General features: G+C 38.3%; 1 protein-coding gene across 3 annotated transcripts in view; it reads left to right on the forward strand.

Annotated features, from left to right (window-relative positions):
* Positions 1–20733, forward strand: part of LOC133541889 (phosphoribosyl pyrophosphate synthase-associated protein 2) — a 73168-nt gene that overhangs the window by 15525 nt on the left and 36910 nt on the right. For all 3 annotated transcript variants that reach the window (XR_009804001.1, XM_061885612.1, XM_061885613.1), the window contains exons 2-8: positions 5740–5900; positions 6639–6691; positions 8969–9035; positions 9154–9326; positions 10607–10722; positions 13917–13972; positions 17502–17650. Coding sequence is in view for 2 of the 3 variants with exons in the window: in XM_061885612.1 (XP_061741596.1) it covers positions 5818–5900; positions 6639–6691; positions 8969–9035; positions 9154–9326; positions 10607–10722; positions 13917–13972; positions 17502–17650 (697 nt within the window). In the remaining variant the exon portion in view is untranslated. The remainder of the gene's footprint in view (positions 1–5739; positions 5901–6638; positions 6692–8968; positions 9036–9153; positions 9327–10606; positions 10723–13916; positions 13973–17501; positions 17651–20733) is intronic.

Genomic DNA, 20733 nt, shown 5'->3' on the forward strand with positions numbered 1-20733 from the left:
CCGTTTGCTGTGGTGTGCACACCTTCCTTTGTACCAAGTCTCTAATGCTGGCTTTTTTCTTTCTGAAATGAGAGAAACCATATTATGAACATACATTGTACAAACCCCGTTTCCATATGAGTTGGGAAATTGTGTTACATGTAAATACAAACGGAATTCAATTATTTGCAAATCATTTTCAACCCATATTCAGTTAAGTATGCTACAAAGACAACATATTTGATGTTCAAACTGATAAACTTTTTTTTTGGCAAATAATCATTAACTTTAGAATTTGATGCCAGCAACACGTGACAAAGAAGTTGGGAAAGGTGGCAATAAATACTGATAAAGTTGAGAAATGCTCATCAAACACTTATTTGGAACATCCCACAGGTGTACAAGCTAATTGGGTACAGGTGTGTGCCATGATTGGGTATAAAAGCAGCTTCCATGAAATGTTAAGTAATTCACAAACAAGGATGGGGTGAGGGTCACCAATTTGTAAGCAAATGGTCGAACAGTTTTAGAACAACATTTCTCAACGAGTTATTGCAAGGAATTTAGGGATTTTATCATCTACGGTCCATAAAATCATCAAAAGGTTCAGATAATCTGGAGAAATCACTGCACGTAAGCGATGATATTACGGACCTTTGATCCCTCAGGCGGTACTGCATCAAAAACTGACATCAGTGTGCAAAGGATATCACCACGTGGGCTCAGGAACACTTCATAAAACCACTGTCAGTAACTACAGTTGGTTGCTACATCTGTAAATGCAAGTTAAAACTCTACTATGGAAAGCAAAACCCATTTATCAACAACACCAAGGAACGCCGCTGGCTTCTCTGGGCCTGAGATCGTTTAAGATGGACTGATGCAAAGTAGAAAAATGTTCTGTGGTCTGACGAGTCCACATTTCAAATTATATTTGGAAACAGAGGATGTGGTGTCCTCCAGAAGAAAGAGGAAAATAACCATCCGGATTGCTTTGGGCGCAAAGTTGAAAAGCCAGCATCTGTGATGGTATGGGGGTGTATTAGTGCCCAAGGCATGGGTAACTTACACATCTGTGAAGGCATCATTAATGCTGAATACAGGTTTTGGAGCAACATATGTTGTCATCCAAGCAACGTTATCATGGACACCCCTGCTTATTTCAGCAAGACAATGCCAAACCACGTGTTAAAACAGTTTGGTTTCGTAGTAAAAGAGTGCGGGTACTTTCCTGGGCCGCCTGCAGTCCAGACCTGTCTCAAATGGAAAATGTGTGGCGCATTATGAAGCGTAAAAAAAGACAGCAGTGACCCTGGACTGTTGAATGACTAAGGCTCTACATGAAACAAAAATGAGAAAGAATTCCACTTTCAAAGCTTCAACAATTAGTTTCCTCAGTTCCCAAACGTTTGAGTGTTGTTAAAAGAAGAGGTGATGTAACACAGTGGTGAACATGCCCTTTCCCAACTACATTGGCACATGTTGCAGCCATGAAATTCTAAGAAAATTATTTGCAAAAAAAAATAAAGTTTTAGTTTGAACATCAAATATCTTGTCTTTGTAGTGCATTCAACTGAATATGGGTTGAAAAGGATTTGCAAATCATTGTATTCCGTTTATATTTGCATCCAAGACAATTTCCCAACTCATGTGGAAACAGGGTTTGTAGCATCATTAACATGTAACTCAATACATACCCAGTTGATTTAATTAATAATTTCTGACGTAAAAGACAAATACGCCACCACATTAAAAAAAAGCTAAATTAAATAAATGGACATTAGAGTTGCAGAATACACCAATAACAACACAGAAATGTAACTCATCAGATCAGAACTGGATCAGATATAGTACACATTTCTGTTCTGAATAATAAAGGATTCACTTTAGGCTACCTCTGAATAATAGCAATAAATATTCCAGCACCTTCATAATGTTTAGTTAGTCACTCAAGTCTAAATAGATTTATATAGCTTTATTGGGCCCGGCTGCATTGATCCATTATGAAACCAACCTGAGATATTGCTGTCCGTTACGTCTATACTAGGGCTGGGCGATATATACGATATATCACGGGTTTGTCTCTGTGCAATATAGAAAATGTCTATATCGTAATATTCGAGTATACGTTCTCAGGCAGTTGCTTTTAGCTGCGGGCATTCATTCAGGCTCTTCTCACTCTTTCCTTTCTCTCCTCACAGACAAGCAGACGCACATTCTTACATACGTCACTACTGTCACGTCATACGTCACATACACGCCCTCACCCAGCAGAGAAGTAGCGCCGTGGCTAACGTTAGCTGCTAACGTAGGCGTACGAGAAAAAGAAGGTGCAGATCTGGTATCAAATGAAGGAAGTCTTAATTCCCAATAAAAACAGCAGGGTTTCCATGTTTTGGCGGTGGTTCGGCTTCAAGTGGGAATTTGACGAACAGAGAACCGTAATTTGTCAAGCGTGGGGGGAAAAAGCGTTGCTATAAAAAGTAGCATTACTGCTAATATGTAGCATCATTTGAAAAGTCACTCGCTAGAGAATGAAGAGAATTTCATAACTGTAGTAACCTACCACATAGTGAAGGACGAATACTATCATCATACTGCTGTGATTATATGCATCAAGTGTTCATTCAAGGCCAAGGCAAAATATCGTAATATATATCGTATATCGCGATATGGCCTAAAAATATCGCGATATCAAAAAAAGGCAATATTGCTCAGCCCTAGTTTATACGTGCGTTTTCGCTCTCAAAACGGAGTTAAATGTGCCGGAGACACATTATCAGCCCCGCGTTGCAACAAAGACATAACGTTAACGTTACTCACAAAAAACTGAACTTATGAATGCCTGTTGCGACTCAAAACAACACAGAAAATGAAGACGTCACACTCTCCAAAAAGTTCCTAACACTCTGAAAGTTAATACACAACAGTTGCTGCTGCGCTTCCTTAAAAAATAATCTCCTCCTTAACAAAAGATTAAAAACACACAAAGACGGACACAACGGATCAATATACTAGGACTATGGACTTAAAAAAGTTACGTACCGTGAGTTCTTCCCTTCATCCATGGCTCCTCTTCAGGTGCTGCTGAAGCAATGTTTTACTTCCGTGCCACGCGAGGTCCATGCTGCTCGTTTTGCATTATATGTCTTCTTTGAAGTCTTTAAAGTAAAGTGTTCCGACACTTTTGCCGACTTTGTTAGAATGATGGTTGTCTATAGCAAAGTGTGTTAAGTGTGTTCTCCAAGCAGAAAACCATTTTCTGTTCTGACCTTCTCCATCCATCCATTTTCTACCGCTTATTTCCTTTTGGGGCCGCGGGGGGGCACTGGCGCCTATCTCAGCTACAATCGGGCGGAAGGCGGGGTACACCCTGGACAAGTCGCCACCTTATCGCAGTGTTCCGATCTCCTCACAAAGTGGAAGCTTGCTTTGTTGAAACTTGGCCAATTACTCGCTCTGACGCTCTCAGCATCTTATAATAATTAATTATACTCGTATATAATTTGCTGGTCAATGTTATACCACAAATATGTGATGCATAATATTGAAACTGCATACATGTTTGAAATAAACTTCAACCAACCAAAATATTTGTTTTATATCTACAATAGCATCAGTAATCTAAGTCATTGTTATGGAATATGACTATAAAAGTCTCAGTTAATATCCAGAACACTGGCACTAAATATACAGTAGCTTAATGCAAACAACATTTTGACTTGTGGGCATAAATACAGTGCAATTATATTCAATTCACATAATACTAATATAAATGTTAAGGTTTTTCACAGTCTGCCGATTTGCACAAGAATATTCAGCACAATGCTCTGGCATCGTGTTCATCCTTGTTCTTTCTGCTGCTCAAATAGAAGTAGATGACCGGTTTAAGATGGCTGCTGAATTTCCTGCTCCCCAGCACGCAATGCCGCATCTATATATAAAGTATATGACGTTTATGGGCGGCAGGGGAACTCGGTTGTAATACATTTTTACACCGCTTGTGGCAGTAATGACCATATCAAACAAACAGAAGAAGTCTGAAACTAAAATCATAGAGAAGTTTCTTAACTGCAAAATTGAGACAACATTGAAGATGCTGTATTTTCATTTGCACTTAAATTTTATTGACTGTTAAAAACACAATTTTTGTTTATATATTTTAGCACAACATAGCTGTATGTACATTTAGTTTTCATCAATTGTTTAAGTTCCTTCTTATGCACTATATTTGTTTAGTACCGATTTTCTAATCAACCTGGCCAGAGCCTAAAGTTTATGTAGTAAATAAATATTATTTGTGATGGGTTACAATTTAAATCAAGAGTAAGATTACAAATTTGGTGTTAATAATGGAAAAGTTGGGCCGCGTGGTCAAAAAGGTTGAGAACTCCTGGTCTACATAACATGTATTAGTGGTTCTTTGGTCAAAATGTTGCATCGATTGTTTTATAGACCGTTTTCAAGTCGCTTTTTGACCGTCTCTTCAGGATGGGCCGTTGTGTAGGCTGTCTTAGTTACTGTATTTTCTGGACTATAAAGCGCACCAGGATATAACAACATTTTACACAGTTTTTTTCTTCCATATACTAGCTTGCAACTGACTATTAGGCGCAGATATACATTGTGAAATAAGTTATTTTGTAATTCTTTATTTTACATACCTTTTTATTGTTTCCAAACGGTGCCTGTATCACAGCAGTAAAACGGGGGATCAAACAAAACAGAAGTCATCGTCATGGACCCACTAGCTGCGGACGGTAGCTCTCAAATCAGCTTAACAGACTCAATAACTTCACGGAGGAATTTGGGTAAATTTACCAAGGAATTTGTGAAACTGAAACAATAAATAATGCTGTTGTAAGTTAATAACACTAACATAGACACTCGCAAACGTGTTAGCATATTAGCTAATGCTAACAACGCTAGCTTCATTACATTACAATAGCATGTAGAAATATGCATGCAAACACTCCTACAGACATGACACACTATACGGTTTAGTAAGTAAGAATTGTTTAGTTATTCTGTAAAACTTACAAACTTACTTGCTTGGAATGATGAAAGAAGAATCAGTAAGAGTAGAACGCTATGGACAGCAAAAAAACGGAAAGGGCTACTTAAAGGCGCACTTTAAAAAGAAGGGTAATGCAGCACCTGCAGTGAGCAAACGCGTTCAAAATATGACCCCATAGCACAAATAATCGCACACCTGTTTTAGTTAATTGCCGGGGAAAGAAAACACACACTGACATTCGGACATGGCAATTCATCAACGTTATCGAGTTCATTTTCACTTATCATTCGATGAATTTATTGACAGATTATTGACCCAAGCCTAATTGATGCTCCAAAGTGCTGTGTTGACTTTGTCCCACAAAGATGAGCTATCAAGCTTTACATATCATAAAGCAACATTTCTGAGCCGATTGTTCCTCTCTCCCTGTCAAGACTTGCTATCTGTGTCCTGCTGCTCTAACAAAACAAATTGTGCTTGGGCACAAACTGCATGGAATCTTTTTCCACTTCCTCCGACCAGCTGAATAAATGGCACGTTTTAAAGGGCACCTAAAACTATTTTCATTCATTAATATTTAATTGTATTGCACTATTTGATATAATACCATTATTTTCTCTAGTTTGTAACAATGTCCTCCCGGATTTACCAAATCTACAGTAGGAACGCCGCCAGCATGAGAGCTACTATATACTTGTTTGTTTTACAGTAACTAAGTGTTTGCTCCGCCCTCCCTTCTGCAGGAAGGGCTCAGCGCAGCGTGGGTGCCCAGGGATCCACTGCCTGAGTGTGGGGAGAGCAGAGGCCAAGACCCCGGCGACATGAACCACACCAAGGGCGGCCTGGTTATCTTCACCGCCAACTCGCACCCCGCGAGTCGCGAATTGGGCAAGAGGATTGCAGAGTGAGTACATGACTTCTTTCTCACACAGGTGGATTGAAAAAAATGGTGTTCATTGATGTTTCCTGCAAACAATGCTTGCATATGTTTCCACCTGAATTGCGGCTTTTGTGCGGGTCAGCACAAGCAGTGTTTACAGTGCAGCCGTCCACAACCACTCACAATTGCGGCAAAGCTTCACAAACACAGCGATGATGCAGTGGAACATTATGATTCCACTTTGAATGACTGCTTCCTGCTGTCAGAGAGCTCCTCGCAAGGATCCAGAATTAACATACTTTAATAAAGGTTATTTTTAGGGTTTCTTTGTCGTTGAAAATCTAGCGACTCACTGCCAGTAGACGTTGTCGTCACTGTGAATGCTTATTGAACAACTTAGCTGTTTGACCTGGCGCTTTAGGTGCTCATACTGTGTAATGTACTCATTTTGTGTGAACAGTTAACACAAAATAAACAAGCATGAATGTGTCAAGTGTTCTCCAAGAGGAGCAGTTTGACATTTATGTTAAGACATTATTAAGACGTCTACTGTCCAAGTTTTGAGTTTGTGAACTTTAATGCTTTTAATGAGTATGTTCTGTCTGGCAATAAGACACTTGGCAAAAGTGTTAAGCGGAAAAATCATACACAGGTTTTTGGTGCAAATAATTGGGCTAACCGCATTTTTTAATAATTCACACATACTGTATACTGTTTTCTGTCCTTGAATGTCAAACTCCTGTTGATGTTTTTGTCTCCCAGGCGATTAGGGGTGGAGCTTGGCAAAGTGCAGGTTTACCAAGAACCCAACAGAGGTAAGCTAATGTCTCACGGTGCTTTGGTAAATGTTTACTTCTCACATTTCTAAAACGTGTCTGAATATTTCAAGCTGGATCTGATGTTTTTCGGTGAAAATATGCTGGTGTAAAAATGGTGTTTTAGTCAAGTTTTATAATGACTTTTTAACACTCTGACAGGCACTTCTTTAGGAATTTTGCCTGTCATTCATAATCTGTATGTGAGACAAGCACACATATGGTTCCCTTTCTTTATGTATTGTAGCTCATAAATAAACGCTAGCAAAAGTCAGCTAACAATTGAGTCAATGAGAGTCATTACATCATTGTGTCTATTGCACCCATAAACCACTCTAAAATACATCCAAAATCCTCCATCAACATTTTATATACATGCTGTAAGTATATACTGTATGTAAGGTGCAGCCACATTTATTATAATGTGTAATATTTACGTATTTTGGTCATTTTAGGCATACGGCAGCACATTAATTTCACAGACGCATCACAACATTCGCTATTTCCTTTAACAATTTCTACTCATGGCAGACCTTAAGAGAGCCAAAGACCACTACTTTAGGACAAATGATGATCCAGATCCTTATATTTTTGAGCCCTACTATGAGGAAGTTGAGCCAAAAGTTGTAGAAACTGAGTGATGAGCAGATCCAGCAAGTAGTGCTAAACAAGAAAAACAAACTATGAGCATAATAAAACAATCCCTTACTGTACAGAGTCACTGTCACTAGGATGCAGACTGATGGGATGTTCATACCTTCCTGTTTTGATAAAGAATAAGTCATAAAAAAAAATGCAAGCATTTTTTTCCTGTCTGTTTTTTTGCGATCACCATAAATTGAATGTTAAATGTCAAAGTTGACCGACTGTTTGGTTTATGGCTCTAACCTTTTACTATACCAGGGAGAAGCATTTTTAATGATATATAATTAATGTTCAGCATCTCAGTATGCCAATATAGCTGCAAAAGTTAGTTTGCTAAGTGTGATCATTACACAGCTACAAGTAATTCCTCTGGGTTAGCTCTTATAATAACATTAATACCGTATTTTTCGGATTATAAGTCGCTCCGTAGTAATCGTCGCACCGGCCGAAAATGCATAATAAAGAAGGAAAAAAAAATGTATACGTCGCACTGAAGTATAAGTTGCATTTTTGGGGGAAATTTATTTGACAAAACCCCAACACCAATAATAGACATTTGAAAGGCAATTTAAAATAAATAAAGAATAGTGAACAGCAGGCTGAATAAGTGTACGTTATATGACGTATAAATAACCAACTGAGAAGGTGCCTGGTATGTTAACGTAACATATTATGGTAAGAGTCATTCAAATAACTATAACATATAGAACATGCTATATGTTTACCAAACAATCCGTCACTCCTAATCAATAAATCCCATGAAATCTTCTTCCTCAATGTCGCTTCTAAACAACTCTGCCAACTCCAAAGGTATGCGCTGCTTCCTCTTGTCGTTTTCTGCTGCATATTTCACTACGTCCAGCTTGTAATCTGTAGTACATGATTTCCATTTCAGTGCCATTTTTGTTCAGCCCTTCTCAGTTTTTATACTGCCAACGATAAAATGATCCATTTTAATATCTACAGCAGTAGCATATAGCAGTTAACATTCCATGACCCACAATGCACTTCTGCCATGACCCTCCCCCGCCAAATTCTTATTGGTTCGCGTGTGTGTGACGATTGCTGTAATTTTCTTCGTCTCTTCCGCGAATTAGATAAATAATATTATTTGATATTTTACGGTAATGTGTTAATAAATTTCACACATAAGTCGCTCCGGAGTATATGTCACACCCCCGGCCAAACAATGAAAAAAAACTGCGACTTATAGTCCGAAAAATATGATGCTTGGATAATATTCAGGTCACAGGATATAAATCAAGTATTGTTGTGGTTATTGGATTTTTTTTAGAGGGGGACGGATAAGAGAGAGTACTCCCCTTATCTGCATTGTTAGCCACCTCGTACTTGCTGTGGATTACAAGTTGGAATACATTAAAAAAAATGTGTTCTTGTCTTGTATAGGGATTGTGAATCATAGACCAAAATCCCCAAAAGTGCTGTTCCCCTTTAAATGGTCAAAGTGTGAAGTGGTTCTGGCAAATAATTATTTTTTTTTTCAAAATGTGGGAGGGTCATTGCATTTTCACATAGTGGAGTTGTGTGTTTTGTTTGAGAGACGCCACCTACTCATGGATCTGAAGGGCATCACAGGCCTTGTCATCATCACGTCCTCTGTTGTTTTCCTAGAAACGCGTGTACAGATTCAAGAGTCCGTGCGAGGGAAGGATGTCTTTGTGATTCAGACGGTGTCCAAGTAGGAATGAACTCCCAACTTAATTCCAACAGTTTCTACATCCTACTAATGATGGATTTTCTTCCATGCTTTTATGTCCTCCCTACCGTCTTCTATTTTTAACCCCGGGCTGCACCAGAGATGTGAACACGACCATCATGGAGATGCTGATCATGGTGTACGCATGCAGGACGTCTTGTGCGAAAAGCATCACCGGCGTCCTCCCGTACTTCCCTTACAGCAAGCAGTGCAAGATGAGGAAGAGGGGATCCATCGTCTCCAAGCTTATCGCTTCCATGATGTGTAAAGCAGGTGAGGGGAGGATTACTTTATGGCACTTAAGGTCATACTGGTTTGAGCAGAATACACATCCATGTTTTTGTTATACTGTTCAAACTTTTTCCGTCATTTATCGTTTTAGTGTTGTATAAAAGACTGTTAACTTTGATATACAGTGGGGCAAAAAAGTATTTAGTCAGTCACCGATTGTGCAAGTTCTCCCACTTAAAATGATGACAGAGGTCTGTAATTTTCATCATTGGTACACTTCAACTGTGAAAAATCCAGGAATTCACATTGTAGGAATTTTAAAGAATTTATTTGTAAATTATGGTGGAAAATAAGTATTTGGTCAACCATTCAAAGCTCTCACTGATGGAAGGAGGTTTTGGCTCAAAATCTCACGATACATGGCCCCATTCATTCTTTTCTTAACCCGGATTAATCGTCCTGTCCCCTTAGCAGAAGAACAGCCCCAAAGCATGAGGTTTCCACCCCCATGCTTCATAGTAGGTATGGTGTTCTTGGAATGCAACTCAGTATTCTTCTTCCTCCAAACACGACGAGTTGAGTTTGTACCAAAATGGATACATGGATGATACAGCAGAAGATTGGGAGAATGTCATGTGGTCAGATGAAACCAAAATAGAACTTTTTAGTATAAACTCAACTCGTCGTGTTTGGAGGAAGAAGAATACTGAACTGCATCCCAAGAACACCATACCTACTGTAAAGCATGGGGGTGGAAACATCATGCTTTTGGGCTGTTTTTCTGCTAAGAGGACAGGACGATTGATCCGTGTTAAGGAAAGAATGAAGGGAGCCATGTATCGTGAGATTTTGAGCCAAAACCTCCTTCCACCTGTGAGAGCTTTGAATGGTTGACCAAATACTTATTTTCCACCACAATTTACAAATACATTATTAAAAAATCCTACAATGTGAATTCCTGGATTTTTTTTTCACATTCTGTCTCTCACAGTTGAAGTGTACCTATGATGAAAATTACAGACCTCTGTCATCATTTTAAGTGGGAGAACTTGCACAATCGGTGGCTGACTAAATACTTTTTTGCCCCAATGTATATGTGGCGCTGTTGTAACAAGATTGCAAAGCTTGTTCGAGTCAGCAGTACTGTAGTGGATCTCATTAAATTGTGTTTGTGGACATAATGCTATGATTTAAAGTATAATACTACAATAAATAGTTATGTTTTCACAGAAGTGTATCAAGTTAATGTCATAGTGTAAATCTTCAAACCAAGTGGTTACATGTCTGCCATTATACATGTTCTCAATATTACTCATGCGTAGGGCTCACACACCTCATCACTATGGATCTCCATCAGAAGGAGATTCAAGGCTTTTTCAACATCCCAGTGGACAACCTCAGAGCGTCGCCCTTCTTGCTACAGTATATCCAAGAAGAGGTATTGGCAAACATCCACACAATGCTTTAGCCCTTCCTCTGTGTTGTTCCACCTATCACAGGCTAAAGACGCACCTACATAAAGCAAAATAATCTGCTAATCCAAAGGTGTCGAACTCCTGGTGCCACATGAAAATCTATGTACATTTGTCCAGCATGGGAGGCTTCTTAAAATAATTGATACAATTCATCACTGTTGCCTTAATTAGGAAGCATTTCAATAAGCAAGCCAGATTATCACCAAAAGTAACAATAATTTAACTGTACACAAGGGCTGCACAATTTTTAGAAAAAACCTAATAGCGATTTATCTCTTCAAAATTGTGTTGGCGATTCGTTTTTTGATTTTTATATTTTATGCGTAGAAATGCGTAAATAACGAGTCACGTTATTTTTAGACTGTTAATCAACATTCTTGTTTTAAGGTGCCACACATTAGAACAATAAGCAATAATTAACTTAAAAAAATATTTGGCTTCATGCAGACAGACTCAGAGCTTTTGTTTATATCATCCTCTTAAACTGAATGAATAATTGATTAAAGCTATACAGTGTTTATGATGTAATCATAATGCATGACATAAATGCAATTAACCCTTTAAAAAGATATAAACTTATTTCTCATTACTGTAAAATTGTTTACCATTGCACTGTAATTGGAAGGTAAATAATTGTGTTCTCATAAATAAATGAATGAACTAAAAGTAAAATTTATTAATATCTGTCAGCAAAAATGTAACCTAAATAGACATTGAACATCTTAAAGTGCATTTTTTTTCCCAGTTGGAAAAACGAGGTCAGACATTGTCTTTTTGATTGTTGCCATCATGTGATCAACACGACATTTTCGCTCATTTCGTCCGCGGTGATGAGCTCCTATTGCCCATCCTATGTGGAGCTGAAATTGGCTTTATAATTTACTAATTTGTGTTATTTTGCCAGTAGCGAGGTTCTCTGTATTGTGTTGTGTGTTGGCGGCGGTGCCCCGCTCTAGTTTTTGCCGAGACAAAGATTGTTAATGATTGAAAAGAGGAGTCATTGTTCAGTTAATTCTACTGTTAAACACACTCAGGTGTAATGCACAAAGTAAGACGTCTTTCTTTTTGTCTGAGTTGAGAGACGAACGAAGGTGAGGCTCAGTGATTCTGATTGGCGAACATGTCTGTGACTCAAATGCCGGTGACGGCAGAGAAAAAAACCCTCAGCCTCTTGCAGTTATTTACTAACATCTCAATGTCTATTCGATTTTAATTTATTGTACCTATTGTATACACCTAAAACAATGAAAAAAACAAACAAACTAGCAAACCATAAAATAACATGTTAAAGGTGCATGATAACTCAGTCAAAAAGGATTCATTGGAACCTTGATTTACGAATGCCTCCTATTCGGCACTTCCAACGTGTTTATTTCCACAATTGTCATACCTTGTACCGGTCAGAACTGTGTCAGCCTGTCTTTGAGATCACTTGGTGTCATCAGAAATGCTTTAAAAGTGTCCAAATTCACAGCATCGCTGTAATAGGTTGGGGTTGCTAGACAACCGCTTTGAGCTAGCGTTTGAGCTAGTTTTCCTCCGGCTTACGCCCCTTCAATTTAAGGGTTTTATCGGCAAAGGCGGCCTTGTTCTTTAATTGTGATGAGGCCGACAAAAATGCTGCAGAAAAGGAAAAGGCACTACCGGGTCACAGGCCAATAACGGATGGCCTCACACTGCTGGTTTGTGCTAACGCTTGCGGTGACAACATGAAGCCACTTGCTTGTTTATCACTCCAAAACTCAACAATGCCATAAACATTTGCAGACACAATATCAAAGGATTTTCCTTTTTTTGTTTTTATTGTAGCAACGCAGTGGTTAAAGTTTTGGAGCACACAAACAAAGACTTTTATGTTTGTGTTGCATGTAGACATTTAAGCTTGCTGTAATGTGCGTACTGTTGGTAAATAGAACTCTACAAGCAGAAACGAACAAAGAAACGCAAATACTAAAAAAAAAAAAAAAAAAAATCATATTTCCTCCACACCAGGGTTAAAAAAAAATGTATGCCACTGGAGTTGAAAAATAAATATATCCACTTAAAAACACATTCATTCATGTGCATTTTGTCCAAGCCAGAAAAACTGGACTGTTATAAGCAATAGAGGTGTTCTGATCAGGGGATCTAATCGGGGACGATATTTGCCTTTTTTTAACTCATCGACGATCTACTGATGTGGAGTCGAGCCCAGCTGCATCCTGGTGTTAACATGGTTAAAGATTGTACTTAATGTGAAATATTATCCTCAAAAAAGTTGCATGCTTAGAGAGACACAATGACATTACCATATTCTTTGTTACAGACATTCAGGAGTTGCATGAATTCCAGCAGGTGGCGTCTCTTGCCCAAACAGACGCGTTGTCTATTCACAGTGCAAAGCCGCTTCTAAGATGATAATCCTCACCACCATGGCGTAAAATAGTCTTAACTAATATCCACTTAACAGTAAAGCTAAACCGTGGTCTACAGTAACAAAACACCTTATTAGTTTCAGTTACATGTCAGTCAAAATAAAATGGTTGAGGAAAACCATCTTGCTTGTTCTCTTAGGGCATTAAACCGACTGGACTGTTTAGTTGTCATCCAAGTGGGCTTCATCACTTCATGCTCTTTGATTGGTCAGATCTAGTCTTGGACTTAAGGGCGGTATAGCTTAAATTGGTAGAGTGGCCGTGCCAGCAACCTGAGGGTTCCAGGTTCGATCCCAGCTTCTGCCATCCCAGTCACTGCCGTTGTGTCCTTGTGCAAGACACTTTACCCACCTGCTCCCAGTGCCACCCATGCTGGTTTAAATGTAACTTAGATATTGGGTTTCACTATGTAAAGTGCTTTGAGTCACTAGAGAAAAAGCACTATATAAATATAATTCACTTCACTTCACTTCATTGGTCAGTTCTAATATAGAAGCTGGTGCCAAAACCCCAACAAGTTATACTCCAACAAAAGCAGGGCAGAATCATCATTCATATACCATATAATACTGTACAGTAATTCTATCCCTTCAGGCAGATGTCCTATAATACACGAAAAGAGTTGTGTCCATGAGACTCAGTTTTACTGCGGCTCCTAAAGATTGTTGCTGAGATCTGGTAGATCCACACGGTCTCTTCTGACTGTTCACATGACACAATTTATTTTTGTTTTGTCTTTCCAGATCCCTGACTATAGGAATGCCGTGATTGTGGCCAAATCACCTTCATCTGCCAAAAGGTTGGTTCTTATTTTCTGAACTACACAGTACCATAATAATCGTGTGTATTATGTCATGTAGCTGTTGCCCCTGCTTCTCTATTGTGGTTCTTCTGGTCATTCTTTTTTATGGCTCATACAATTGGTGTATTAAGCCAGGTACTATAGTAATTACATACGGTGAAAAAGTAGTTTCGGATTATTATTTTGCTTCTCATGCCTCAATGTTTTTAATCACCCAACAGACTTCATTACTAATGAAAAAAAATAATTTTATGGTCATACATGAAAGTAATTTCCTCTAGGGCTGAGCGATTTATCGATATACGTGATATATCTCGGGTTTGTTTCTGTGCGATATAGAAAATGACTATCGTGATATTCTTATCTCTCCTTTTCACAGAGACTTAAAACAAGCGCACCTTCTTACATACGTCACGAGTGCTTTGTCACACGCCCTCCCCGAGCAGAGAGGTAGCAGCATGGGTAACGTTAGCTGTGATGCTAGCGAAGCCGTGCGAGTGGTAATACGAGAGAAAGAAGGTGCAAATCTGGTAACAAGTGAAGGAATAATTAATTCCCAAGAAAAACAGCAGGGGGTCCATCGTCTGGCAGTGGTTCGGCTTCAAGCGGGAAGATGTTGAATAGACAACTTTAATTTGTCAAGTGTGGTGCACAAGCGTTGCTACCAGAAGTAGCATTACTGCTAATATGTAGCATCATTTGAAAAGTCACCCGCTAATAACTGTTTAATAAATACAGTTTTGGTCAACTGACTTAGTTGTGATTTACTTCTCTGCATGAAAGTTTAAAATGAGCATATACTAATGCAGTATGAAGAAGAATGTTTTAATCTAGACACATAGAATCATCATACTGCTGTGATTATATGTATCAAGTGTTCATTCAAGGCTAAGGCAAAATATCGAGATATATATCGTGTTTCGTGATATGGCCTAAAAAATGTCGTGATAATAAAAAAAAAAAAAAAATCACCCAGCCCTAATTGTCTCCTGATTAAATTATGAAGTAATACAAAATGTATTGTCAATGTTTCCATATACATGCAATACATATGAAGGAGTCTAGATAACGTTTCTCTTTCACCCTGAACTGATGTCCTCATGCGCCGCCAAACACTTTGTCATTTAAAAACCAGATAAGGAAAAATGACACATCAAAGTTGTGCCTGCAAAACAAAAAACTTTTCCTAACCAATTCCTCACCCCAAACAACTCTGACTGATTTTGTACCTCAGTTAATTCCCAATACTGACAATAGGCCCTAGTCGCTGGTGACCTACCCTCGGTCCTCCCTAGGGATGGCTTTGCAGGATCTTCGTGTCTTGGGCACCTTAGTTCTGTTGTACATCAAATTTTTTGAAAGCTGAGTTATTTTACTGGCCACACCCAGGTGTGCCAGATCTGTCCAATCCAGAGATCAGTTAAATGTAATCTTTCAGACAAAGATGAGAAGGTCCCCAAAAGCAAGACATCATGGCACAATCCAAATACAGTCTTTTACAACTATTAGTCTGGAGAATTTTACAAAGTCATTTCTAAAGCTTTGGGACTCCGACAAAGCACAGTGAGAGCCGTTATACACAAATGGGAAAAACTAAGAACAATGGCAGCACTACAAAAACAACCCAAAGAGCACATCGACTCATCCAAGAGGTCCTAAAAGAATCCATAACAATGTGTTAAAGAACTGTAAATCCCACGTGCCTCAGTTGAGATAAGTGTTTATCACTCAACAAGCAGATCCTGGTCTCAAAATGGGTTTCAAAGTGAAAATTCCGCTAAACAAAAATTTGACTAACGTTTGTCTAACTTTTACAGGAAAACCTCCTAATGATAGCCAAGACTTTTGGAAAGATGTTTTTGAAAAGGTGTGCGTTCCGTCACAACTGTCGTAGAAATAACAGAAAATTTGTGAAGAAGAATCTTGCAAACAGTCAAATATGGAGGTAGTGGTGTGATGGTCTGATTTGTGGCACCAGCACCTGGACCACTTGCTTTGATTGAAGGAACCGCCTGAATGTCAAGGCACGTTCATCAGTTGGTGACCTCAAGCTGATTCGGTTTTGGGTTCTGCAGCAGGTCTATGATCCAGAAGCAAGTCTACCTCTGAAGCCTAGTCCAAGTCCAAACTTAAATCCAATCGAGATGCATGACTTAAAAAGGTTCATGCTCAGAAACCTCCCAATGTGGCTGACTTTAACCAATCCTGTGAAGAAGAGTGGGTCAACGTGTGAAAGACTTAATGCCCGTCATTACAATAACCGCTGAGGTTGGCACAAGCAGTTATTGGGATTAGTTCAGTAGTAATAAGTACCGTATTTTTCAGAGTATTAGTCGCTCCCGAGTATAAGTCGAACATGCCGAAAATGCATAATAAAGAAGGAAAAAAACATATTTAAGTCGCAATGGAGTAAAAGTCGCGTTTTTGGGGGGAAATTTATTTGATAAAACCCAACACCAAGAATATACATTTGAAAGGCAATTTAAGATAAAAAATAGTAAACAACAGGCTGAATAAGTGTACGTTATATGACGCATAAATAACCAACTGAGAAGGTGCCTGGTATGTTAACGTAACATATTATGGTAAGAGTCATTCAAATAACTATAACATATAGAACATGCTATACGTTTACCAAACAATCTGTCACTCCTAATCGCTAAATCCCATAAAATCTTATATGTCTAGTCTCTTACGTGAATGAGCTAAATAATATTATTTGATATTTTATGGTAATGTGTTAATACTTTCACACATAAGTCGTTCCCAAGTATAAGTCGCACCCCTGGCCAAAATGGAAAAAAACTGCGACTTATAGTCCGAAAAATACGGTACTTATTTATGTTAGGCTATGGAGGCTATTGATTAGTTTTCCCCTATAAGATTATAACTTAAAATTGCATTTTTACTTAGCTTGTCTTTGTGTAATATTTAACTCTGGTTCATCTGAAATGTTTAGAGGCAAAAGAGTAAGAAATCAGAATGGGGGCAAATACTTTTTAATAGTACAGTACGTTGATGATTTAAATGAGTAAATATTTTAAAAAGGGTTGCAATTTTTGGCCTTATTTACATGAATACATCATTGATTCTGCACATGCTGACTTTTGAAGAAGGTCTGTTTTACTTGTGTTTGTGCTCTTTGGTAAGTAATGTGGCTCTGCGGGACACAGAAGTAAATGTGTATTTAGCTAATTTCTTTATGTAATAAAATTTTGCAGGTTAGTTATGCTAATAGTGTAAGTGGCCTGAATCAAAAGACCTTCAGCACTTTCTACTAAAGCCTTTTTCTCAACATAAAATTGTTCCTCGTGTCAACCTGCAGGTATGACGACTTTGATCACAACATCAGTGGTGTAACAGAGGCGGTAATGTGGTTACGTGGAAAAATAATTGCTGGAAGTCATTAATGAGAATTTTTACTCCCAACACCAACATTGTGTTAAAACAATTATTTCTACCCGACAAGTATTAGTGTACACCACAATCATACTAAACACAGTAATTGTTTCCACTTGGCATGCAGGGCTCAGTCGTTTGCCGAACGCCTGCGTCTCGGTATTGCGGTGATCCACGGTGAAGCTCAGGATGCTGAGTCCGACCAGGTCGACGGGCGACACTCCCCGCCTACTGTCAAAACCACTGGAGCCATCCATCCCAGCATGGAGATACCATGTAAGAACACTAAGACGTTCATTGCAAAAAGAGTAGTCGAAGGTATTGCTGCTTGGGTATCAAATCAATACCAACTAGGGATGGGAAGTGATAAAATGTTTCCGGTTCTGATTCCATTTTCCATTCTGCTGAACGATTTGGTTTCTCAACGGTTCTCTTATTGATTCCTATTTGGGGGGGAAAAAAGAACATAAATCTGGTTTAGCATCAATTTAGTTTAGTTTAAACATAGCAAGACCTTACGCCTACAGTGAGGTCTCAAGAGGCCTGTAGGTAGCATAGAAAAAATATATACTTTTTTGAATCTATATATAAAAAAATAAATATTATTTTGGAAATGACACAAGCATGTAACATTTAGTAACATGTGATATTAACTCTTACATGCAAAGAGATATATGTCAAGCCTTTATTTATTATTATTGTGATTATTATGTTTTACAGCTTATGAAGACTTTACATTAAAAAACCTCAGAAAATGTGTAATTTCAAAAACTATAAGCCAAGATGATCAAAATTATAACAAATAAAGGCTTGACATATTTCAATTCGAGTTTATATCACATATTCATATCAAATTTGAAGTTCAGTTGCTGAAATGAAAGGACTTGTACCCCACATTAAATTTTTTGAGTTTCACCTGTATATTGGAGTAGAAGAATAGTGGGGAAAAACATGCAACTTTTCTCTGACTACAATTGAACCTACCAAAAATTAGGAGAATCTACTGTGGCAAATGGGTGAAAGTTTTTGACCACAAACAATTCAATGCTTGTGAACTGGAGCGAGTAATAACTGCACGGAGCCAGTCAAAATCTCTCGGCACGCTCATCTAAATGAGAAGGCATTTATTTCAATTTAACAAATAATAGCGTTGACATTATGGGTGGTTTTGGTTATCTGTTGTATTCAGGTGACGTCGTCACTGCTGCTTGGATGAGATTAGAGCGGTTCAAAACGCAACTTTCATTCTTAGTTGTTGTATGCTGTGTTCAAATGTTGCAGCATATTGCTCGTTATGTCCTCTTCTTGATGAAAAAGCAACCTTGCAATTGTTACAAGTAATGCAATGTTTTCTTGTCAAATGTAGCCAGACTTTACGGCCGGGCGCCAACATTTTGCTGTCTGTCACTATGCACGTTGCGTAATGGCGTCACCCCCACCCACAAAAATTGTTAAAGGGGAACTGCACTTTAAAAAGAAAAAAAAAAAAAAATGTGCCTAATTACAATCATGAGAGACGAGAAGACAAAGGTTTGTTTTTTGAAATGCATGGGCTGAGGAAATAAGTTCTGATAAAGCATGAAATGATCAAAATAGGATAAATATTGAACATATTACATATTGTATGAAGGTGTCTGTTACTACATTATATTTATATATATATATATATATATATATACGTACATATGTGTTTATCTATATATACATATATATATATATATATATATACGTATGTGTTTATATCTATATATATAGTATATATATGTGTGTGTATATATATATATATGTATGTGTGTGTATATATATATATATATATATATATATATATATATATATATACACACACATACATACCTGCAGTGTGTATATAAACTGTTGTAGGGTTTTGAAGTTGTTTTAGAGGGCTCTGAAGGCTACAATGGTGACTCATTAGCCACATCTGGTGTTTTTTATCATCTTTAAAGGCCTACTGAAATGAGATTTTCTTATTTAAACGGGGATAGCAGGTCCATTCTATGTGTCATACTTGATCATTTTGCAATATTGACCTATTTTTGCTGAAAGGATTTAGTAGAGAACATCGACGATAAAGTTCGCAACTTTTGGTCGCTAATAAAAAAGCCTTGCCTGTACCGGAAATAGAAGCCGATGTGCGCGAGACGTCACTGGTGTGAGGGCTCCTCACATTCGCACATTGATTACAATCATGGCCACCAGCAGCGCGAGCGATTCTGACCGAGAAAGCAACAATTCCCCCATTGATTGGAGCGAGTATGAAAGATTTGTGGATGAGGATAGGGAAGGTGAAGGACTAGAAGAAGAAAAAAAGATGAGGGCAGTGGGAGTCTGATTATTATGTTACTAGTGTTGCAGTGAGATTACAAAGTCATACCTGAAAGTCGGAGGGGTGTGGTGACTGCCAGTGTCTCTGAGTGAAGCCGTGGAGGAGCCAAGAAAATCGCAGCTGCCTCTTTGACAGCTGCAGGAAGAATGACACAAGCTCCGATCATGTTTACGGTAACAGCCAACTTATTACCACAATTTTCTCACCAAAACCTGCCGGTTGACATGTGGTAAAGAAACATGTTCGCTTGACCGCTCTGTTCCATATTAAAGTTTCACAACAAACAAAGAAACACCGGCTGTGTTTGTGTTGCTACAGCCTGCCGAAATACACCGCTTTCCACCAAATGCATTCTTCTTTGTAGTATCCATTATTAATTGAACAAATTGCAAAAGATTCAGCAACACAGATGTCCAAAATACTGTGTAATTATGCGATTAAATCGGGCTACTTTTAGCCGTGAGTGGTGCTGGGATAAAATGTCCGCTCCAACCAATAATGTCACAAGCATGCGTCATCATTCCGCGATGTTTTCAACAGGACACTTCGCGTGAAATTTACAATTGCAATTTAGTAAACTAAACCGGCCGTATTGGCATGTGTTGCAATGTTAATATTTCATCATTGATATATAAACTATCAGACTGCGTGGTCGGTAGTAGTGGGTTTCAGTAGGCCTTTAAAATATTAAGCACAGATAAAAGGAAACGCGTTCTTTTTGCTCATAATGATTGTGAACATTCAGCACAATTCCCCAGAAAAGTGCAGTTCCCCTTTAAGGGAATCGTTTAAAACATCGCAAGCAATTCCAAGGAATTTGATACACTTTTGGATTCACATCTCTTATATCAACACGCAAAAACTGCACCGATACCAGCTTTTTTCAGTATCGATAGCACCGAAGACTATACAACTATTTTCTCCTCGGATAGACGTGAATTTTCTTGCTGTGTGACACGAGCAGTCAGCGACGAAGATCTGCCGTCCTTAAAAAAATCGGCCAGCATTTATACAA

Source organism: Nerophis ophidion, linkage group LG23 (genome assembly GCF_033978795.1).
Source record: "Nerophis ophidion isolate RoL-2023_Sa linkage group LG23, RoL_Noph_v1.0, whole genome shotgun sequence".
Taxonomy (NCBI): Eukaryota; Metazoa; Chordata; class Actinopteri; order Syngnathiformes; family Syngnathidae; genus Nerophis; species Nerophis ophidion.